Source organism: Candoia aspera, chromosome 8 (assembly GCF_035149785.1).
Source record: "Candoia aspera isolate rCanAsp1 chromosome 8, rCanAsp1.hap2, whole genome shotgun sequence".
NCBI lineage: Eukaryota > Metazoa > Chordata > Lepidosauria > Squamata > Boidae > Candoia > Candoia aspera.
This window is the reverse complement of record NC_086160.1, coordinates 42,472,726-42,493,266: the sequence shown is the minus strand read 5'-3', so window position 1 is coordinate 42,493,266 and position 20,541 is coordinate 42,472,726. Positions and strand designations below refer to the sequence as shown.

General features: G+C 36.4%; 1 protein-coding gene across 1 annotated transcript; it reads right to left on the bottom strand.

The window, feature by feature from the left end:
* Positions 1-416: 416 nt before the first annotated feature.
* On the bottom strand, positions 417-8,999 carry PCDH18 (protocadherin 18). Its single transcript, XM_063310336.1, has 4 exons — positions 6,061-8,999; positions 4,837-4,922; positions 4,561-4,724; positions 417-1,589 (listed from the first exon to the last, which is right to left on the bottom strand). Exons 1-4 carry the CDS (start codon positions 8,545-8,547, stop codon positions 922-924), a joined length of 3,405 nt encoding a protein of 1,134 aa, XP_063166406.1. The 5' UTR covers positions 8,548-8,999; the 3' UTR covers positions 417-921.
* Between the last annotated feature and the right edge of the window lie 11,542 nt (positions 9,000-20,541).

Below are 20,541 nucleotides of genomic sequence, written 5' to 3'. Positions count from 1 at the left end.
TGTCTATCAACTGTGTCAGCCTCAGTGCTGGTTAAAAAAATGTATATTAGCATCATTTATACCTTGTACTTCAGTAATGGAGCAGATGCAAACATATTTTGTTGTCATGTAAAAAAGCAAAACAAAAAACAGGCCACATTGCATGGTTAGTGTGGAAGGAGAATTAGACACAATACCTGAAAGGGAATTTACCAAACAGAACACTACAACTGACTTCAGTGGACCAGTTTCAATCTAAATGCTCCATTAAATTAAATTAAATACAACGCAAAAGTGAAATATTCACAATTTCATTCTTGGAATTATTTGCCCACTTGGGAATTAGGCCATGATTTACAATCAGAATAATGTTTCTTTCCTCTTTAATTATATAGAATTATTCCAGCTTCAAAATAAAAAGAACTTCTAGGCTTCCAGAGAGTTGACAACTCTTTATTATAAGAATTGAAACACTGCAACAAGATCTTAGATCATTAATTATTGAAATTGCCATTTGGATAAAGTTTCAATTGATTTGATTTTGTATCGTAACATTAAACGTTTGTGGAGAAATCCATGGAAAATGGCATCCCTTAGCTTTTGGGTATTTATACACTTTTGTGATAGAAATACTGAATGCTGACACAAATGGTGTCAGCTGCTTATATGTAGGAAAACATGCTTGCCATGGGAGTACAAAAATAAAATTTATTTGTTAAATTACACATAAATATAAGATACAAATGTATTTTTAAAATACAGTTAAAGATAATCACACTTGCATTGTGTACATATGAAAATACAGTATTTTAAGATTCAACATACACAGACACATTTATGATAAATGTAACTAATTGGCAATGCCAGTTCTTCTCATTCTGGGTTCCCATCCCTTCATTTTCCATAAATATGGAAAATTAAGATGCTATGAAATAAGACACTCTAGTTCTGCCGGACATCATGTAGCAGCTTGTTAATTTCTGCCACCAGTTCACTAGCATCCATGAGTTCATGTTTACCATCACTGAGGTGGTTAAGCACATTGTCAAAGTCATCTTCTTCATAGTTCTCTGGAATTTCCTCCATGGCAGGTAGCCATTTTGAAGATGGCTGGGCACCTGAATGAGTTCCCAAAGTAAGCCCAGTGCTGTTTGCAGGATTTTGAAAGTGTGTACTCGCTGCCCATGCTGCCACCCCTTGTGGATAGCCTACAGTCTTGGCTGGAAAATGTCCTTTCCTGCGCTCTAGTGAGCTGGGAGGCTCTATTTCATTACACTCTGTGTAAGCATCCAATGAAGGAGGCAAGAGACGCTGGAATACACTGTTCATTTCAGAGAGCAGAGATGAGGTACACATTTCACCCGCTTCTTCCTCATTCTGATTATCTTTGCCAAAAGTTGAAAAGCTTTTTTTCTTTTCAGATGATTCAGCCTCCTGATGGTCCTCTTCCAGCACCTGCTGCTGTGGTGGCTGGCTTTGTTGAGGCTGAAATTCTTCTCCTGGAATAAACATATTACTTCTGTAATCAGAAGATGGGGAAGGCAGCGGTGGCATCCAGCATTGGTCAGAATGCCCTAGGACTCTGCATTCCTCTGTGCATAATCTCATTGCTGAAAGCAAAATGAAGCCAGCCATTAAAACCTGCAAGACTTCAGGCACGATTCAAGGTGTTACTCTGAATATTTAAAACCTTACTTAGTCTAGAAATAGTTTGAACAAATATACATATATTTTCTGCTCAAGAAACACTTTCAGTAAATCAGTGCTTAATTCTTCTCACCGCATCTTAGAATAGTGGTGCCTAGCTTTGTCAAAGGTTTGGCTTTTGACCTTTGAGTGGCATTCTGAGGCTATACTCCAAAGAAATATGTGGGGACAAGGACAAAAACTAAATTTCACTTCCCTTTAAAATGAATTAAAGCATAAATCCAGTCCAATCATGGGTTTAATCATTTGTTTGATTACATTTGGCATTTTAAACTTGAAATATATGGGTTTAAAGTCTTGTGTTGCTTTGGTACTGTAGTTATTTGAGACTGTTTTAATTGGCTTTATTTATATCTTATTTCAATTTTTTTGCTCTCAAAACTTTTTCGCTACCCAGAAAAGCATAATAAAAACACCCTAATTATAAAGGCTGCCCTGGTTTTGAATGCCCTCAAAACCAGAGTTCTTGATCAACTTCATAAATCAGAGCTCCAACAGGAATTTTTATTAATTAAGGATAGTAAGAGGGCGATGTGACATCTACTCCTGCCACTGATTTTCATAAATGTGTTGCTTTCCATTTTGAGATCTATGTTTTAATTCAGATATTTAAATAGTTGTCATTTATATCTTTAAATCAATCTAGAACTCCATATATGATATCATACACATCTATTTTCACTAAATATACTTGAATTTGCTTATAACTGCTCTAGTTTATACTTCTTATACACTTTTATAGAACAAGTTTAAATGGCTGAGTTATTATGAATTTACTGATAAGATTCAAAGCACCTTTGTTTGTTAAATGTATACTGTACTCATTCCTCCAGGTGCTCAAAGTGCAATATAGCAGTACCTTATCCATGTCTTCCTGTGAGAACAAACCTGTGAGGGAAGTTTAGTCGAGAGAGGCTGGCCCAAAGTCATGGTTAAGGCTGTATTTGAAACTGCATCTGCCCAGTCATAATTCAAGATTTTGACTACTATACCACACTTGCTCTTATACATATAAATAACTTGGAATTATATGCAAATATTTGTATTTGGCAACTAGGCAAAATATTCGCAGCCTGAAATGATAAAAACTGGACAGTCTTTGAGCAAGTTTCTTCCTGGTATTAATTCAGTTAAGTAGTCCATTTATGAAGATGGAGACAAAAAGCAGAATTTTGCATCTTTCTTTCTACTGTGATTAAACAAAACCTTTGTTTAATCCAACTCATGACTATGGTTAGACCTATCATAATTAACTCACAGTGAGGGCCACTAATTTGTATGACTTTAAAAGGGGGCCATATACATTTATGGAAGACAAATCTATCAAGAGTTATCAGTCTTGAAGACTTATCAGTACCTCTGAACTGAAAGCAGCATGTCCCATGCAGTTGCAGGGGAACAATGGTGGGAAAGCTGCATGTGTCCATCTCCTGCTTTGGAGCACTTCAGAGTCTGGCTACTATGAGAAATAAATGCTGTACTAAGGTGGACCTTGGACTGATCCAGCAAGCCAGTATTTATGACCTCATGCTCTCATGTCTGGAAAACCCACATTTGGAGAAGAGCATGATATTAGTATGAATACAAATATCTACAGTACATTGACAAAAGTCATTACCACTAGATTTAAATATGGAAAATATTTGCAAGATGGAATAAAAATATAGTAATCAGAAATGTATCCCTTATGAACAGGAATGCCTTACAGTATTGTAATATACTATTTTACACCTGACAACCAGAAACCCTAGCTCAGCTTTAGTGTTTTCAAAATATACAGAAAAAATTATCATGCTATAATCTTCAACATGGAGTCCAGGGACCAATATATTCATAAGCAATTCTCTTGATACCTATCCAGCTTAGTAGTAATAACTAATCATCCAGTGTATGCCGAATTTAAGGCAGGATCTTTAATCTATAAGGTTGGACTGTAAGAGAATTCTATCATTTTGTTGCCCTATAATGGCTTATACATAAAGCATTTTGAGGGCAAAAGTAGGAAGATTCCCACTGTAAGGTTTACAGCCCTAATGAGTGTTTCTTTTACAACTGAGATGGGACCACACCCTTTTTATTTTATTTTTTTTTGTCTCAAAGGGTCACAGGGAGGCTCAATTTGTGATGGGAGTGGCAAGGATGTTCAGGCCATGGAGGAAGGTAATTTAAGAAGTGAAATGCCTTTAACATCCAAAACTCCAACCTTCCCCCCAAAAGCCAATAATTTGGCCCACACCCAGTAAAGGAATATCCTGGGAATGGTGCAGGGTCAGAAGGGTGCCCAGAAAGCCAAGTATGGAAATGGATTGCTCACTTGTGATTTAGCAGTAACAGTGCTTATAAAACAGTGCTTTAGTCCAAGCATTGAGTGAACAAATATCTATTTGCCATAAACATGTGATATCCTATTTCACACAAGACTGCCCTTTTCAACATACTGAATCTTGCAGTCCAAGCCCCTTAACACAGAATAGGTAATTAGGTGTGGTACACATGCAGTGAGTCTCACCCTCATATTTATGTACTAAATAAACATCTGCTCCATTTTTACTTCAGCATACTAAACTGATTCCATTACAATTTGATGGATTCAATTCATTTATTATAGGGAAAATTTAAAGAGTCTGTTCATGGGATAGCAATACATTCCAGAAAAGTTGTGACTGTTAAGTTTTAGGCAAACTGGTAAGACTTCATATGACAAATCTTTATTGCTTTTAAGGTCCTAAGTAAGTTTTAGATGTTGTTCAGTACAAGAAAGCAAAAGATAAAGAGTTTATTTTCACCAGTGCAAACTTTTCTCTGTATTATTGTCTCAGAATACTGGAAATAAGCTATTGAATGTAAGTTGTTTAATTTTCACTGAATTTTTACCTGCAGGAATTCTCCCATCTGTAAGGAAAAGGTCACTGAATCCTTCTCCAAGAAGCCTGTCAATAGGAGAATCTCTCCCTAAATCATAATCACTGTCTCCTGCTTCACTGTCACCACGGCCACTATCTTTCAGGCTGAACTTATCCATATCTTGAAGGGCATATCTGTGATAAAACAAAAGAGACACGTGGATTGAACTGGGCTTCATTAGCTTATGTGCTAAGCCTATATCCTCTGGTAATGCTACTTTGAATTTTGATCAAAGAAAATCCTCACCTGTAGCTTCTGGAATACTTGTTGCCTCGAAAACTTGGCCTTGGTTGATATTGGCCTTGATGAAGCATTGAGAGAAGCTGAGACACCTGTTATGAAACACACAACAACAACAACAACAACAACAAATGAATCCTGATAAAGGATACCCATATAACTGCCCAAGAAACCCATGTATATTAATCATCCTCCTTTTTTAAACCATAAACTGTCAGTTGAAATAATCTGTCAGAGCCTATCTGGATTGTAAAGAAGTGATACAATCCAGTCCAAAACAAAAGACAGTAAGAAATATCTTAGGGTACTTCAGTGATAAACTTTAGCCTTGTGCATTAGCCTCATGATCCAAAACAACTAAAAACCTGTACTCTGATTCTTAAGCTAGTTAAATTCAAGTGTTTGGCCATAAATAGATTTACCTCAATTGAAGTCAGTGGGACTAGAAAATTAGCTGAATTTAACTGCTCTGAGCAATGGCTCAGGACCTTAAACACATTCATTAACAATTTGCATGCACAGTTGACACAAGCAGTTAGAACAGATGTAGTTAAAATTGTACTACTGTTAGTAATATATTTCTTCATTCTTTTGTACCCTTTGAATACGTAAATACATTATGAAATATACTGAAAAACTGAAGCAGAGAAGAACATGTGATTTTTACATCCTGGAAATATTTGTGTAGACTGTTCCATTGAATAAAGATATTTAATTAGCTGGACTAATATTACTGGTACCCTTTTAAGATATAGTTAGTATTGTATCATGACACCAATAACTACAAATTAGGGTTAACAGATATGGGCTGCAAAAGTCTGGGTGACCACTAGGTAACAGCAAAATGATATGCTTTGGTCCCATCTAGTGGTCATCAGGAATTTTGTAGCAAGATCCTGTTACCCTATTATTCATGGCTTTTGTGATTCATACAGAAACTGAAATCATACTCACAGCTAGCAATTCCATATATTTTGTTATATTTTCTACACAATAGTGCAATAAGAAATGGAAATATCATCCATACAGTATTTTACTGTGGAAACTGCAACATATCTTCCCAGTGAATCTCTGGATATGTATACACACATATTATAAATACAGGTTTGTGCAGTCATCATATATAGTAGTTGAAACAATACATTGCAAATTAACTATTCTACAAAATGGACATAGGAATTGCTTACTTATGTGAACTAATTTTAATCAATGCGATCTATCTGATCTTACCTCAACCGCAGGAGTTGCATGAGTGAGCTCAAGAGAGAAATTCTCTGGTACATGATTTGATGAGATGGTCACCAGACTATTTAAAGACTGGTGACTGTGATGGCTTTGTCGACTGCTCATTTGCCCTCTTTCTAGTGTTGGAGATGATGAAGGTGAAGCTTTGTGGTGGGATCTGATTGGTAAGGTACCATTAATTGTAGGTACTAATGTAATGTCCCCTTTGTGAATCTGTCTTGATGGCCTTTTGGGATGATGCTGGTACGTAGACTCTGCAACACGACAGTTATAGGACCTGGTGTCTTTCTTCTCACGATTACACCTTGTAGCAAAGACAACCATGACCACTAACAAAACTGCACATATTGCTCCTAAGGATATTATTGTGATCATGGAAATATCTAGAGGAGGTTGGTTGGTGTATGTTGCTTCTGTAGATGAAGGCTGATAAATATTTTTAACAACACTGCATTTCAGAAGTGCTTTGGTACTCAGTTGAGGACTTCCTTTGTCCTGAACAATCACTGTAAGTTCCCATTCTGTTGATTTAACAGATTCAATGGTAGCATTAAGACAAATGTCACATGTCTGTGGATCCATTATGAAGAGGCCTTCTTCACTACTAGTTGCTAATGAGCAGCTTAGCTCTGAGTTCACCCCTGAGTCTCTATCTATGGCTCTTATCCTAGTGATGCAATGGTTACTTTCAGCTTCTTTAGAGATTGAAATCTCTGCTGTATTGTTGTGCAGTGCTGGCCCCACAATCAAAGGGGCATTGTCATTTTCATCAATAATAGTTAGTACCACTGTTGTATTGCTAGCCAACTGTTGAGTCCCTCCATCTCTAGCTTGAACCATAAAGACAATCTGGTTTACTTCTTCATGATCAAAAGTCCTAAGTGCATAGATGGCTCCATTAGAGGGATCAATGGTCACATATGTAGTTATGGAGCTTCCCAAAATAAAGCTCTCCAAGATAGTGTAGGTTACCTGCCCATTATCTCCTAGATCTGGATCAGTTGCTGTAACAGAGGTGATATATGCACCTGGAGAATTATTTTCCAAAATTACAATTTCATATTTGTTTGTCTGGAATTGGGGTGGGTTGTCATTTTCATCAATGATCTGGACAGTAAAATGTTTCACTGCAGAAAGACTTGGGGTTCCCTTGTCTTCTGCTATGACAGTCAGGCTGTATTCAGATCGCTTTTCTCGATCCAAAGTAGTATTTGTTAAGATGAAATAGTTGTTCTCGTAGGTCTTCTGCAGTTTGAAATGCCCATGTCCATGAAGCTTGCAAACCACTTCTCCATTAACCCCAGAATCTTTGTCTTGCACCCTAACAATGGCCACAAAAGTCTCTGTGGATGCTTTTTCAGAAATATAAGCAATTTCCTCCTTTCCTGGAGACATCAGGTTTAAATTGATTTCAGGTTTATTGTCATTCACATCAACAACCTTAATGATGATTTTGCAGTGAGCCGGAATTGAATTTGGACCCAAATCCTGTGCCTGAGCATCAATTTCATAGGATTTGGTGGTCTCATAATCCACTGGTTTGAGAAGAGTTAGTTGACCCCTTTCAGAGTCCATTTTAAAGGTCTCTATAATTTTGGAAGACACGTGACTACTAAAGGAATAGACAACTTTGCCATTGGCACCCTCATCTGGATCGGTGGCATTGAGATCAATAAGTAATGTCCCAACACGTGAATTTTCTAAAAGTTGAATAACATATGTCTGTTGCTCAAAAACTGGACTATTGTCATTAGAATCTGAAATGCTGATTTTTAATAGAGATGATCCACTTCTCTGAGGCACACCATTGTCAGAGGCAGTTAGTTGGAGTTCGTAGCTTGATTTCAGCTCCCGGTCCAATTCACGCACCACAATCAACTCTGCATATTTGGCCCCATCTGTCCTTGTTCTAACTTCAATGGTAAAGAAATCATTGGCAGAAAGTGAGTATGTGTACAGAGAATTTTCCCCAACATCTGGATCAAAAGCACTGTCCAAAGGAATCCGTGTACCCACAGCTGCACTCTCTGAGATTTCAAGAGGAATAAGAGCTCTGGAGAATTGAGGCGAATTGTCATTAATATCCAGCACTTCAACCTCGACGTGGAAAAGCTGCAGATGTTCAGTCGGCAGAGTGATCACGTCAAACTCTATGGAACAGTTTAAGTTTTTCTGGCAGAGCTGCTCCCGGTCGATTTTAGCTCCAATGCTGATCTCTCCGTTGTCCTCCCGAACCAGCAGCAATGGAGAATTCCCCCTTTGCATGGCTCTGAACCGCACCGAAGAGGGATTAGGCAACCTGTACAAAACATCGGCGACATCTTCAGAGAGCCTGGCAATGACCGAGCCAACCCTCTGCTCCTCGTAAATCCTGTATTTCAGATTTTTGCCCGCTGCGCCTTCCCAGCAGGACATGACGGTTGTCAGTGCAAAGAGAAGCATAAAGTGCATTTTTCGACCCAAACGATGCATCGGCAAAGGCTCAGGGTTCCTTTCTGCCAACAAGTTACAAAGCAATTTGCTCAACTTAATCTCGGTCCCTCAAACCCAACGTACATTTGGTTCTTTGAAAACTGGGAGAAAAACAAAAGCACTTGCACACCTTCCTTCTGAAACGGATGCTACGTCCCAGCCGCTTATTCTCTCAGGAAAAGTTGCCTACTGCGAGACCGAGGTGGCGGAGCTCCCAACATACATCCCGTAGGCAAGCCGAGCTGGATTCCTCCGCTTCTCTTCGTCCAAGAGGTTAGTCACATCAAGGCTTCTTCCTTCCGCTGCAGCTATTATTCACCGAATGTCGGGGGAAGGATCCGAGGCTGCGCGGCGGCGGCGCGGCTTCTTCCCGAAGAGACCTTCTTGCGTTCGCCCTCCTCAGCTCCTGGCGACTAAACAGCCCAGATTGCTGACTCCCGTCTAAAAATCGGTGGAACTTCACTTCAACTCAGACAAAGCTTTTGCCCGGCTGGATGTGTTGAATTGCTTCCAGCCAATCAGCTTGCTTCCAAATCAAAGGACAGTGAAGTCACACATGCTCACAGACCAAAAGAGAGAGAGGCGGGAGGTGGGAGCGGCTTCCGCCCTCTTCCTCCCCCCCCCCACCCCACCGCGCACCACTACCACAAAAGGAAACAAATTGCTCAAGAATGCCTTAAAATACTTCGTCTTCTCCCGTTTTTATGAAGATTTCAATTGGGATGGGCTTCTTTCTTTGTAATTTTATTGATAACTTTCACTAATATCCTCATATGTATACTTCAGGGTTTGGTTAAAAAGCAAACCAAATCTTTTGAGTGAGTTTGCTTAATGAGAAGTTTGTCCTCCATCGTTCTTGGTCCTCTTGCCCCTTTCTAGAAGTTGGTCCTTCTGATTTTTAGTTAACTTCTCTTATCTCACAAGAGCCTTTGGTTTTTAATCAGACACTTCCCTTCTTACAAATCAAGAAAAATCCCTACATAGCTTTTCCCTTTTATGTGGTTTCAGAATGTGTCTATACAGCATCTGACATCATTGGGCTCTTGGGCTGCCTGAGTTTGGTTGTTTTCTTGCAGATGTTTCATAGCCTGGTAATGAAACATCTGCAAAAAAGCACCTAAGCTCAGAAAGCACCAAGAGCCCAACATTCAACCCTTAACTAAATATATTCTCTTCTATTTGACATTGTTTGGTAGGTAAGTTATCTTCCACAGAAGGCTTTTCTTTCTTCTTACTACAGTACAGTCCTTGAAACTTCAGAAGGTCTCCCTTCCTCTTTGTTTTAAAAGCAGCTTTTGTCTTTAACACGATGGGACACGCTAAACCATTTTGCCCATATGTGAAATCAATTTAAAATCAGCCTTGGGACAGGATATTAGAAAAACAGGCTGGCCAACTCCAAAGGACAATTTATTTTATTTTTATTTTATTTTATTTATTTTAGTATTTCCTAGATTCATATGCTTCTTTTCTTTCAGGAGCTCAGTATGGTGTTCATAGCACTCCCTCTGCCTGTTTTTCCACACAACACAGCACTCTGAGGTGTGTTGTGCTGAGAGTTACTAGCCCAAAACCACCCAACACAGGTAGACCTGAACATGGGTCTCCCCAATTCTAGTCAAACAATTTAACCACTACACCACACTAGTTTCCCATTGGCTCATACCATTAAGGAGAAGTTCTCATTGGTTTCAATGGAACCAAATCTAATTACTTGTAGTCCCTTACCTTATCATTTATAGCAGCTTTGCTCCAATTATGCTTGCATAATTCCCAGCCAGGAGAAATTTGATTGATGATAATGGGTTAACTGGGTTAGCTTCAAACTAGGTTCTAAATTTAGCTTTTACAAGTTTCCAGTATGGTCTGCAGCAATGGCATCTGATTTTAAAGTTCTGATCTTCCACCCATGCCAAACTCTGCTTACACTGTAAGGCCTGACAAGGGTCAGCCGACTGCTGCTTCCTTGCTGAGATTTGGGACTGCAGGCTACCATTGTAATCCCAGCACAACTCAAAGACTGAGAAAGCTACTGGTGAGTGAGTCTTGATGCATTTGGGGACTATCCAGCTCATTCTACCAATATGGGTAGAGCACTTACATTCTGTGCAGAAGGTCCCAATTCAGTCCCTGGCATCTCCAGGTAGGACTGGAAAAACTCCAGGCTGAAACACTGGAGAACTTCTATTAATTACATTGACAGTACTGCAGTAGATAAAGCTCCAGCATTGGAACTATCATCTAGCTCAGAACAAGGCAGCTTCTTCTGTTCCAAACTGTATAGGTGCCTTATACCTCACATATCCTCTGTTGTGTAGTTATGTTCCTAGTTATACTTTAGTTCATAGCAGTTGAGAATACCTCTGGCAGTGTCTCTTAAATGAATTAGAGGAGTTCAGGAATGACTTGGCTCATGCAGAAGTGAATCAGTGAGAGAAGCCAAGGTTCCTGACCCATGAGCTTTTAAATCAGTTCAAAATTATGGTTTATGCTAAATAACGATTACCAAACAGCAATTAAAATCTTCATTGGGTTCTAGTTTGTTTAATAGTATTTCTGTTTGAGCTCTGAACTATAAATTGGTTGGCTTTGTCATGTTTGAATGTGAATCAATATTTTAAAAAGTATTTTCTGGAACTCTTCCAAATATCTCCACCTGATAAATTTTGGCAGATAATGATGACCCAGGGATGACCCCTGTTGAGATACTATGTCTGGAGAAACCTGTTCAATGCCAGAAATAAATAAGTAAATAAACCAGATTATCATTGTTTTATTCCCCCCAACTTTTGATAATTAAAGTTTTACCTCTTTATTTTGCTGTATGCTAATTATATCTTATGTTTATATTTTGCTCTGTGAGGTTATCTGAAGTTTTTAAAAGCCAAAATTAATACTATAACTTAAAAAAAATACTAATATAAATGTTTTCCAAAACAGAAATGTTTTAGTCGGCATTAGCACAGAACCTGCAATGTATTTGTGGAAAACCACATTTGAAATAATTGTTCAGCTCATTTATAAGTAGGAATTGAGATCCATGTATGAATCCCTTTGCACACTGCTGTGGCTTAACTATTTATGAATGAGGCAGATGGGATATAGAATGTATGTGATCTAATGGGAGAGCAAGCTTCCCATGTCCACTAAAACACACTGATTCTGGGCTGGATAATATATTGTCATCAGTTAGTTATGAACTTTATATTATAATGTATGTGTGTGTGTGTGCATGTTTGTGTGTGTGTTTATTGGTAATGTGAACTGAATTACTAATCTGCCTAAAAATTGTGTGCATCTTCATCACAAGGCTATTGAAGATCTGCCTAATAACTGGGCACAATTAATTCTTCATGAACAGATTAAAGTGAACATTTTCCATGATAGTGGCATACGTATCAATTGTCCAGTTGCTTATATATATATATATATATATATATATATGTATATATATATATGTGTGTGTGTATATATATATATATATATATATATATATATATTCAACTCATACATATTCATTGAATTGGGGGGGGGGAAGCAAAAGAGTCATCTATCTTTGTCCTACCCTCCCCCCCATGTTCTTTATGCATTGTATCTAAGTTCAAGATTTACCATGTTGAGTGGCAAAACATGAAAGGAGCTTCTATTCAGCTAATCATGAGTAGAAATCTCCTAACTGTGGGACCTGAATCCAACTGAATTCAGATAGAAACTCTTTCTATTACTCAGTTCATCAAGGTCTGTAACTGAACATGAACTGCATCCACAGAGAATGTGGATTGGAGAAAGCCAGCTTTTACAGTTCTGTTTCTTACTCAGTTTAAAATTGTTATGACTTTAGATGTGGGCTATAGACTTACAGTATCTGCTTAAGTTGTGCTATTTTGATTACCCTTGTAATTAAAATAGGATGAGCTATTTTGCCCTGATGGATAGCTATATCAGTGGAATACAGATGGCTTTTCCAGTTGTCTTCCACTCAACTGGAGTCTTTCCATCTTTCTGAATCCAGTTTGATCTGGAATGTTTTCTTTCAGATCAATTTGAATATCAGGCTGTTTCAGCACAGGCATGTTTAGAAGTCTAATGCTTTCAGAGATCACCAACTGCTGGGTGTTTTCTTCTGGCCAAGAACAATCTATTCTTTAGTGTTCACTTATCAGCCAGTAGCAGAGACTTTGTCTTGTCCCCATCATTCTCCGTGTCCAAAAGTACATCTCTTTCTCCTCTTCACAAACATAAAAGAATAAATTGCATCTGTGTTCATCATGGTAGCAAACTGTGATTGCCATCTATTTTCTAATGTTGGTGTCCTGGCAATTCTACATTTTGGCTTCATCACCTAATGTTTCCAGCACACCTCTAGGAATTGGGACTGGGGACAAGCCAAAGCTCTCCATCAATGAAAGCAGAGATTGCTCTTTAAACACAAGGTAATTATACATTGTCATTTTTGAATGGCGTTCACTATCTTGAAATGGTGTTTGCCATTCATAGATGCAGTGCCACTGTCACAGGGATATTTTGAAATGTTTTGCGATTGCAAATGTCTGGCTATAATATTGCTTAATCAACAGAGGTGGGGGAACTTATCAAGCCTGTCCTCTCATATTTAGCTGTGGCTTTTGACAGTATCTGCTAAACACACACTTTTGTTCTTATTAGGACTACCAAATCAGATATGCAAAAATATGAGCAACCCCTAGATGGCTACAAAGAATTACAGTATTCTGTATGACTTTGCTGCCATCTAGGGGTCATCCATATTTTCGTAGCCCTGATCTTATAGTCATGCTGCATATTTCCATTTTCCCATCCAATTAGGCTTCCATCCCTGACCTTATGAAACTACTTCTTGAGCATCACTTGATTCTCATACTTTTTTTCTTTCAAGTGGTAGGTAACCCTAAGCATGTGAGTTTATACTCATATGCATGCACCAAGCACACTAATTACACACTATGTATAGCGGTTAAAATGCTGGACAGCAATTGCAGAGACCCAAGTTAAAATAGGCCTTCAGCCCAAACACACCCTGCTTGATTTTGTGCAAGTTCTTGTCTTCTGGTCTGACTTCAAACAGCCTTGAGTGTTTGGAGGAAAAGCGGATACTAATCTATTTTTTTTTTACAATACAAATGTACACTCACAATGACACAAACATCACAAAAGATACAGATTTGCCATGCTGTGCTGGGCACGATAAAACCATGCAGTAAACTCTGACATGATGAAGTGCTAGATTTCTACCCTTAATATATTGAGTAGTTGGGAATGCGGATTTTAAATATTAGAATATAATTGATTATTAGATGATATTGATTCTCCTTCCAGGGTAAAGAAATGTATATATTGTTTTCCAGGAGGGTTTTGGTTTTGGTTTTGGTTTTCTATGCATTTTCCTTCAGGTACATGTTGCTTCCTTCTCCTTCTATTTCTATAGGTACATGCTGCTTCCCTCTCCCTTTTTTCCCTTTTATTTATTTGATTGTTTTATCTGCTAGTTTGGATAATATTCCAATCACTTCTTGAAGTCCTTCCTTCCTTCCTTCCTTCCTTCCTTCCTTCCTTCCTTCCTTCCTTCCTTCCTTCCTTCCTTCCTTCCTTCCTTCCTGTTCCTCCTAAACCATTCCAAACCTTTGCAACCATGGCCTAAATGTAATTGTACAATTCTGTTTCTCCCTCCTGCCCCTTCTACCTCCAGGGCTGTTGTTCGCATCAGAATTCAGCCAAAGTCACTATAAGGCTTCTTGCGATAAAGAAAGCAGAAGAGTCTCAGTGTGAACTCTCCTTTTTAAGGATTCAAAAGCAGTTTATATGCTATTGTCTCTTCTTTCTTTTTTTCAGAAACCAGTGTCGTGTATCAAATTGCACAGAATAGACATGGCTATAATGAATGTATTTAGCAGTGAGTCATGCAGATGAACACTGTGCCCCCCATGAATAGTACTGTTTTACAAGTTTGCAGCCTTTTCAAAGTTAAGATTCCTAAACCCTATAGGCAAACTGAAAAACCTAACTCAAGCAACTGGTACTTTAGAAACATATAGCCATCTGGCCTAAACCATTAACAATCCAAGGCAATAATTATATCAATTCAGGCTTTAGTGAACCCATTTGCAAACACCAAAAGAGCAAACCAGGGAATTAGTGTCCATTCTAAGTTGGGTAGGAAGAATTGAAAGATAACTTAATTCCATTAGCTCAAGAGCACCCATTTGTGTTGCTCTGCTGTATATTGCCAAAGCATATTTTAACATCTCAAAGTATAATTTCTTGTTTTAAAATATTGAAATACAATTTCTTATTTGCTTTTCTTTCCCTTTTCTCATTGCTCATAACTGAGAATATTTTTAAGGTTCTTTTAAATGTCAGGTAATAATATAATATTTCATTGTTGGAATTGGATTTGTCACCTTTTCAAAGAGTGTCAAGTGACTAATTCATGGTAGAAAATCATTTCAGAGCTGAGTCTTAAAATATTTAAACTCTGTCTCTATATATTCTCCTTTTCCTAAGAATAATAATTAAGTTAATGCAGGGAAGCTGAACAATACTGTAGTGTAACCATTTGTCTTCTACTATTTCACATGCAGTAATTTACCATTTCCTGCTAAGCAACAAAACATATCTGAAATCATATCCTAAAGCAAGAATTTGATCTTTGAACTTTTATCTGTTTTATTATTTATTTATTTATTTATTTATTTATTTATTGGATTTATATCACCGCCCATCTCCCCCAATGGGGGACTCTGGGCAGTTTACAATAAATAGCATTAAAAACATAACCACATAAAAATTACATTAAAATATACATAAAAACAAATGTAAAATCCAAGTGGATTATTATTATTATTATTTATGTTTTGAATTGTTTTCAGTTTTATATTGGATGTTGTAAACCATCCAGAGTCTTTTGAAATGGCTGTAATAAATCATCATCATCATCATCATCGCAGATATTTCTGCATTGTAATTTGGTTTAGTTCATAGTATCCTAATGTGGGCAAATATTTGTGGAAAAACTAGCTTATTCTCAATTAATATTAGGAAAAAACCAGGAGAAAAATGCATGCTTAAATTATTCTGCAATTATAAATTTAACTTAAAAATATTGAATTCTCCATTGAATTTTTAGGGTTTTTTTATTTCTATTTTTGCATATACTGTGTTTACAAATAGAGCATACTTAAGCTTTTCTACATTCCATAGCCTTAGAGTTTTATTGGATGTCCTCAGTACATTTTTGATGTGGTAGACTAAGGTCATAAAAAAAGGAGATAATTCCATGTACAAACAACAGATATTTTTTACACAAGCATTTATTATGGGATGTTGTTAGGCACATATGAGGTAAAAGTAAAATGTCCATTGAATTGAACTCAAGTTCTTGTAACTTCATGATCATATGCATGTTTTTTTCTTGGCAACAATACAGGAAGTGGTTTGCCATTGCCTCCTTCCAGGATATATTTTTATATGAGTGGAAGTGTTTAGTTTCTGGGAAGGTTAAAATGATTTCTTCTGACTTAAAACAGTTCTTTTTTACCTCATAACTTTCCAGAATTTTTATTTCAAAAAAAAATCTCAAGCATTCTACCCAGGTGAAACAAAGCAAGCTGACTCTCAGAAGCCCTCCTGATATCACAACACTACTTCGCAAACTACCAATTTCTGGCACTTCAATTAACTTTTATCATAGTGCATACTTCTTCTTTGCATATGCATATAACAAACATTAAAACTGGCTGCTTTTGTAAGCTTATAAGCATGTTATTGTTTTGCTATAATAACCTTGCATGTTAAAAACAAAACAAAACACAATAAATCAAAACAAAGCTAGAAAGCAAGAAACTGCTAGATAATGTTCCTGGTACAACCAGACTCAGTGCTTCAGAACAATAAGCAATTCAATCAATACTCTCTGATTTGTTTTGAAAAGATAAATTTATATTTTGCATATTACCTAGTACATTGCATTATGTCACATCATGTTATATCATGTCATCCCATGCTTTAGGAATCAAGATTTATGGGGAACAGATGTAATTTGACACCTATATAATTAATGTGAAAGACATGACTTTCCAAAATGAATTTACATTTTTGGAAAATATTTTCATTGTAATAGAGGAGACAACAGCCATATGCTTATAATTGCCATCCTGTAGAATGGCTCTTCCTGGAGAGGAAAATTATGGCATTCATAAGGGGGCTTCTCATAGGAATATATAGCATAAAGGGTACAAAGCAGCAACAATGGAAACTTTGGCAAGTTCCTATATCAAAGGAAACACCTCTGGCTCCAAACCAGCATCAAGAGATAATGTGGTACCATGTTTATAACAGGGCTTGAAAAATGGGAAATCCAGGTTCAAATGTAAGTAGCAAATATAATGGTTACTGGAAGAGTTCAGCCAGTTTTTCTTTCTTAGTTCAATGCTGCATTAAAAATTGTAATTACATATGAGAAGGTTGTGGTGAGAGAAAAAAAAATAAAAATTATAATAATTGAACATTGCTTGCAGACATAAAAAGGAGTCTGGATTAGAACTACCACTTACCAAAGTAAGATTGCCTGATTGATCTTATCCTTTAAGATTTTATCTCACTGGCAGCATGGAATTTCAGATTTACAATTGTATAATAAATTATAGTTCCTTGATTTTAGCCTTTGGAAAGATAATCTTGGCAGTGGCTAGGAATATGAATTATTATATATTAAGAAGAAATAGAAGGCTGATGATAAATTATTATATACTAAGAAAAAATATAAGACTGATGATAGCATTCTAAAATTGGAATTGAGATCTAACCATATAAACAATTGAGAAACCTCAGATTTTAATGAAGCAATATATTATTCATTCTCCCATTTAATTATACATAGAATTTCCTTTCTGTGATAATCAATGTGGACTTGGAAGTTCCATCTCTACATAATGACTTAAATTATTCTAATTTTCTTGTACATTTTCTCTCAGCATTATGTACATCCTGAAACTCACAATGGCATATTATTATTATTATTATTATTATTATTATTATTATTATTATTATTATTATTATTATTATTTACCATCATCACTATCAGACAAATATACAATATATATAAGAAATACCTTTCTTAAATAGGTGGAAACTATTACCTATTTTGGGGTAGTCTATTTTGCTTATGAACTGATATTTAGGAAAACTATACAAGTTTACCACCACAGAAGAACAGGCTATAGGATGAAAAAAGCCAATATTTTACAGACAACAGGTAAGATTAGAGTTGGCGAAGTCATTCTAATGAGGACTGTAAATAAAAAAGAGAAAAATGGCTGAAAGCATAATTTGCCTGATCTTCCCCTTTCCTATTAAGAACATCAAAACACAGGCAATGTTTGAAGACTTATTTTAAATGAATATTTCCTAGGGAAAATGTTCTTGATATTCTCTTCTGCTATCCACCACTTCTACTACTTCCTTGAAGTCATAATAAATGTAGGAAAATAGGATTATAACAGCTATAAATGCACTAAATAGCTCTAGGCCATTTTAGCATGTGTGAATAGTTCAACATAATATTTATGTGAAAATAAGTCAGCTTCACAAAACTGTCATGAAAATTTACTCACACAACATAAAATCTTATCACTTGCCCTTTCTTCTGGTGCATGAATACTGGAAAAGAGGATTGTACAAACATGGCATAATTTAATATATTATTTGATTTTCAATTTTGTCTTTACAAGATAATCAGACCATTTAAACCTATAGTTTCACAACGTATTTTTTAAAATAAAATAATGTTATATTCCTACATCCTAGATTCTTCTCAATGTCTGTTAAAACTAATCTATTTCAATTATGGTAAGGATGATTAACGTTGTAATATTTCTATATTATATTAATGTTCCTCAAGAATCATGAATTTTGAAATAAAATCTCAGAAAAACTGTTTTCTAATATATTTCTTATTGTCTATAGTCTGATTGGTCATTGAAGATCACTAGAGAGGATGACCCTTTGACTTGACCAGCAAAATTCTTTTTATGGTTTGTTGATATGTGACAAGGTTCTCAGTCTATCAGACTTTCAAGATTATAGAAGAACATATTCTGGAATGGACATAGAAACAGAACATGCATGAAAAATGTAAGATATAATCTATGGAAAGTCTTGTCAAGCTTAAAAGGAAGGATATTTCATATAAGAGAAACAGGCTTTTAACTACGAAGTATGCAATTGAGCCTTGCTAGGTGGCATCTTGGCTAATCTCAAAAAGGTAGGGAAGGTTAGATCTGGTTAGTATTTTGATGGGACACCACTGTATGCTAGACTAGGAAGTGAGAAAAAAATCCAAAAAGAAGCAGCAGCAAACCATTTCCATACTGTTATCATGGCAACTACACTGATGTTCATGAATTCACCAGGAACTGAGTTTGCTGAAGTAGAATATAAGTAACTGAGGTAAAATCTCCCATTGTTATCATCTAGGTGAAACTATACATTATATCGCTTAAGTAGTTTGCCTTTGAATTCAGTTTTTTTTTTTTTTAATTTCACAAATAGCCGGCTGACCTGAACACTTGGATAGATAGATTTATTTATTTGGGTTTATACACCACATATGTATTTATGTATGTATGTATGTATGTATGTATGTATGTATGTATGTATGTATTTAAGCTTATAAACCAATTCTAATATAATATAATCTTATATTCCCAAATAAGAACAAAAAGGTTAAAAAATAAATATCATAGAATTAAACAATAATTCTTTCACATCAAAACCCAATAAAAAAAAACAACAATCCAAACTTCACATAATCCATTGCCTTTCTATAGGAAAGAATCTAATCATTTCAGGCCCCGATGTCTTCTGGAACAGCTAGGTGATATATGCTGAGGGTTATTTTAGATATAGTCTACTGCTATCCTCCTGGGCTTCATTGTCAAATGGGAATTAACTTCCTTTCAATCCCTGAGTCCAATGTTGTACTGAAAGTCATACCTAGTATATGATAGCAACTTCTTAACAGGACTCTGTACATAAACTGTTCATTACTTGTGTTGTTCATATCCAATACTTTAGGACAGTGATTTTTCATGAAGAAATCATGCCAGCCTAACCTGATAAATTAGAGAGACAGACAGACAGACAGACAGACAGACAAACCATCAGAGTTACTGGTTTAATGGATCAGGGAGGTGCCCTGGACAGAATGTACCTTGATCTCAGCAAAGCATTCAGCAAAGTCTCTCATATATTTACATTAGTAAAATAGTAGAATAGAACTCAGGTATAAAAGTGTTAGATAGTTTAGCCAATTGTCTGAATGATGAAAACTGATTACTAGAGTAATCATAAATGGATCCACATTTTTTTGGACAGTTGAATCATGTGGAATGCCACGTGTTTCAGTCCTGGGTGATATGCTGTGCAACCTTTTCATTAATTATTTGGATGATCGTCTATCATTTGCAAATGATACAAAACTATTTAGAACATAGCCTAAATAGGACATCAACAAACTGGAAAAAGGTTAAGAGGAATGCTACCATGGTGTTGAGGCAACTGAAAATCAAGTCCTATTAGGAATGGTTAAAGGAACTACTGTATGTCCAAAATCTGATCAAGTAAAGGAGCACACAGGTGACCTCAGGGAAGTTATGTGGAGACCGTTAACAAAACATGAGTCAGTTTAGGAACACAAGAAATCATTAAAAAGAAATAAATAAAGTTGCCCGTCCTTACTCCCTTTGATATCAGAAAGAAGGAAGGGGAAACCCTGTCAGGTTTTCAAGATTCTATTAGTATAGCCTCATCAATAAAGTAGAGTACTAGTATTTCTTGTGGTGTCTATTTCCTAATCTGATCTACCTCAAAGGGCTGACTTCCAGCAATATTCAAATATCTAAAGGGATATACTGTACATATAGAGAAGAGAAGGAATGGACTTGTTCTGTATTACTGCAGATGGCAGGACCAGAACGAATG

Bases quoted from the DNA above. Each gene is read 5' to 3' on its own strand.
- PCDH18 (XM_063310336.1), bottom strand. From the start codon at position 8,547: ATGCATCGTTTGGGTCGAAAAATGCACTTTATGCTTCTCTTTGCACTG. The intron at 4,725-4,836 runs GTGAGGATTTTC...GTTTTATCACAG, and splicing joins AAGTATTCCAGAAGCTACAG to ATATGCCCTTCAAGATATGG. The intron at 1,590-4,560 runs GTAAAAATTCAG...TTTTGCTTTCAG, and splicing joins AGATGGGAGAATTCCTGCAG to CAATGAGATTATGCACAGAG.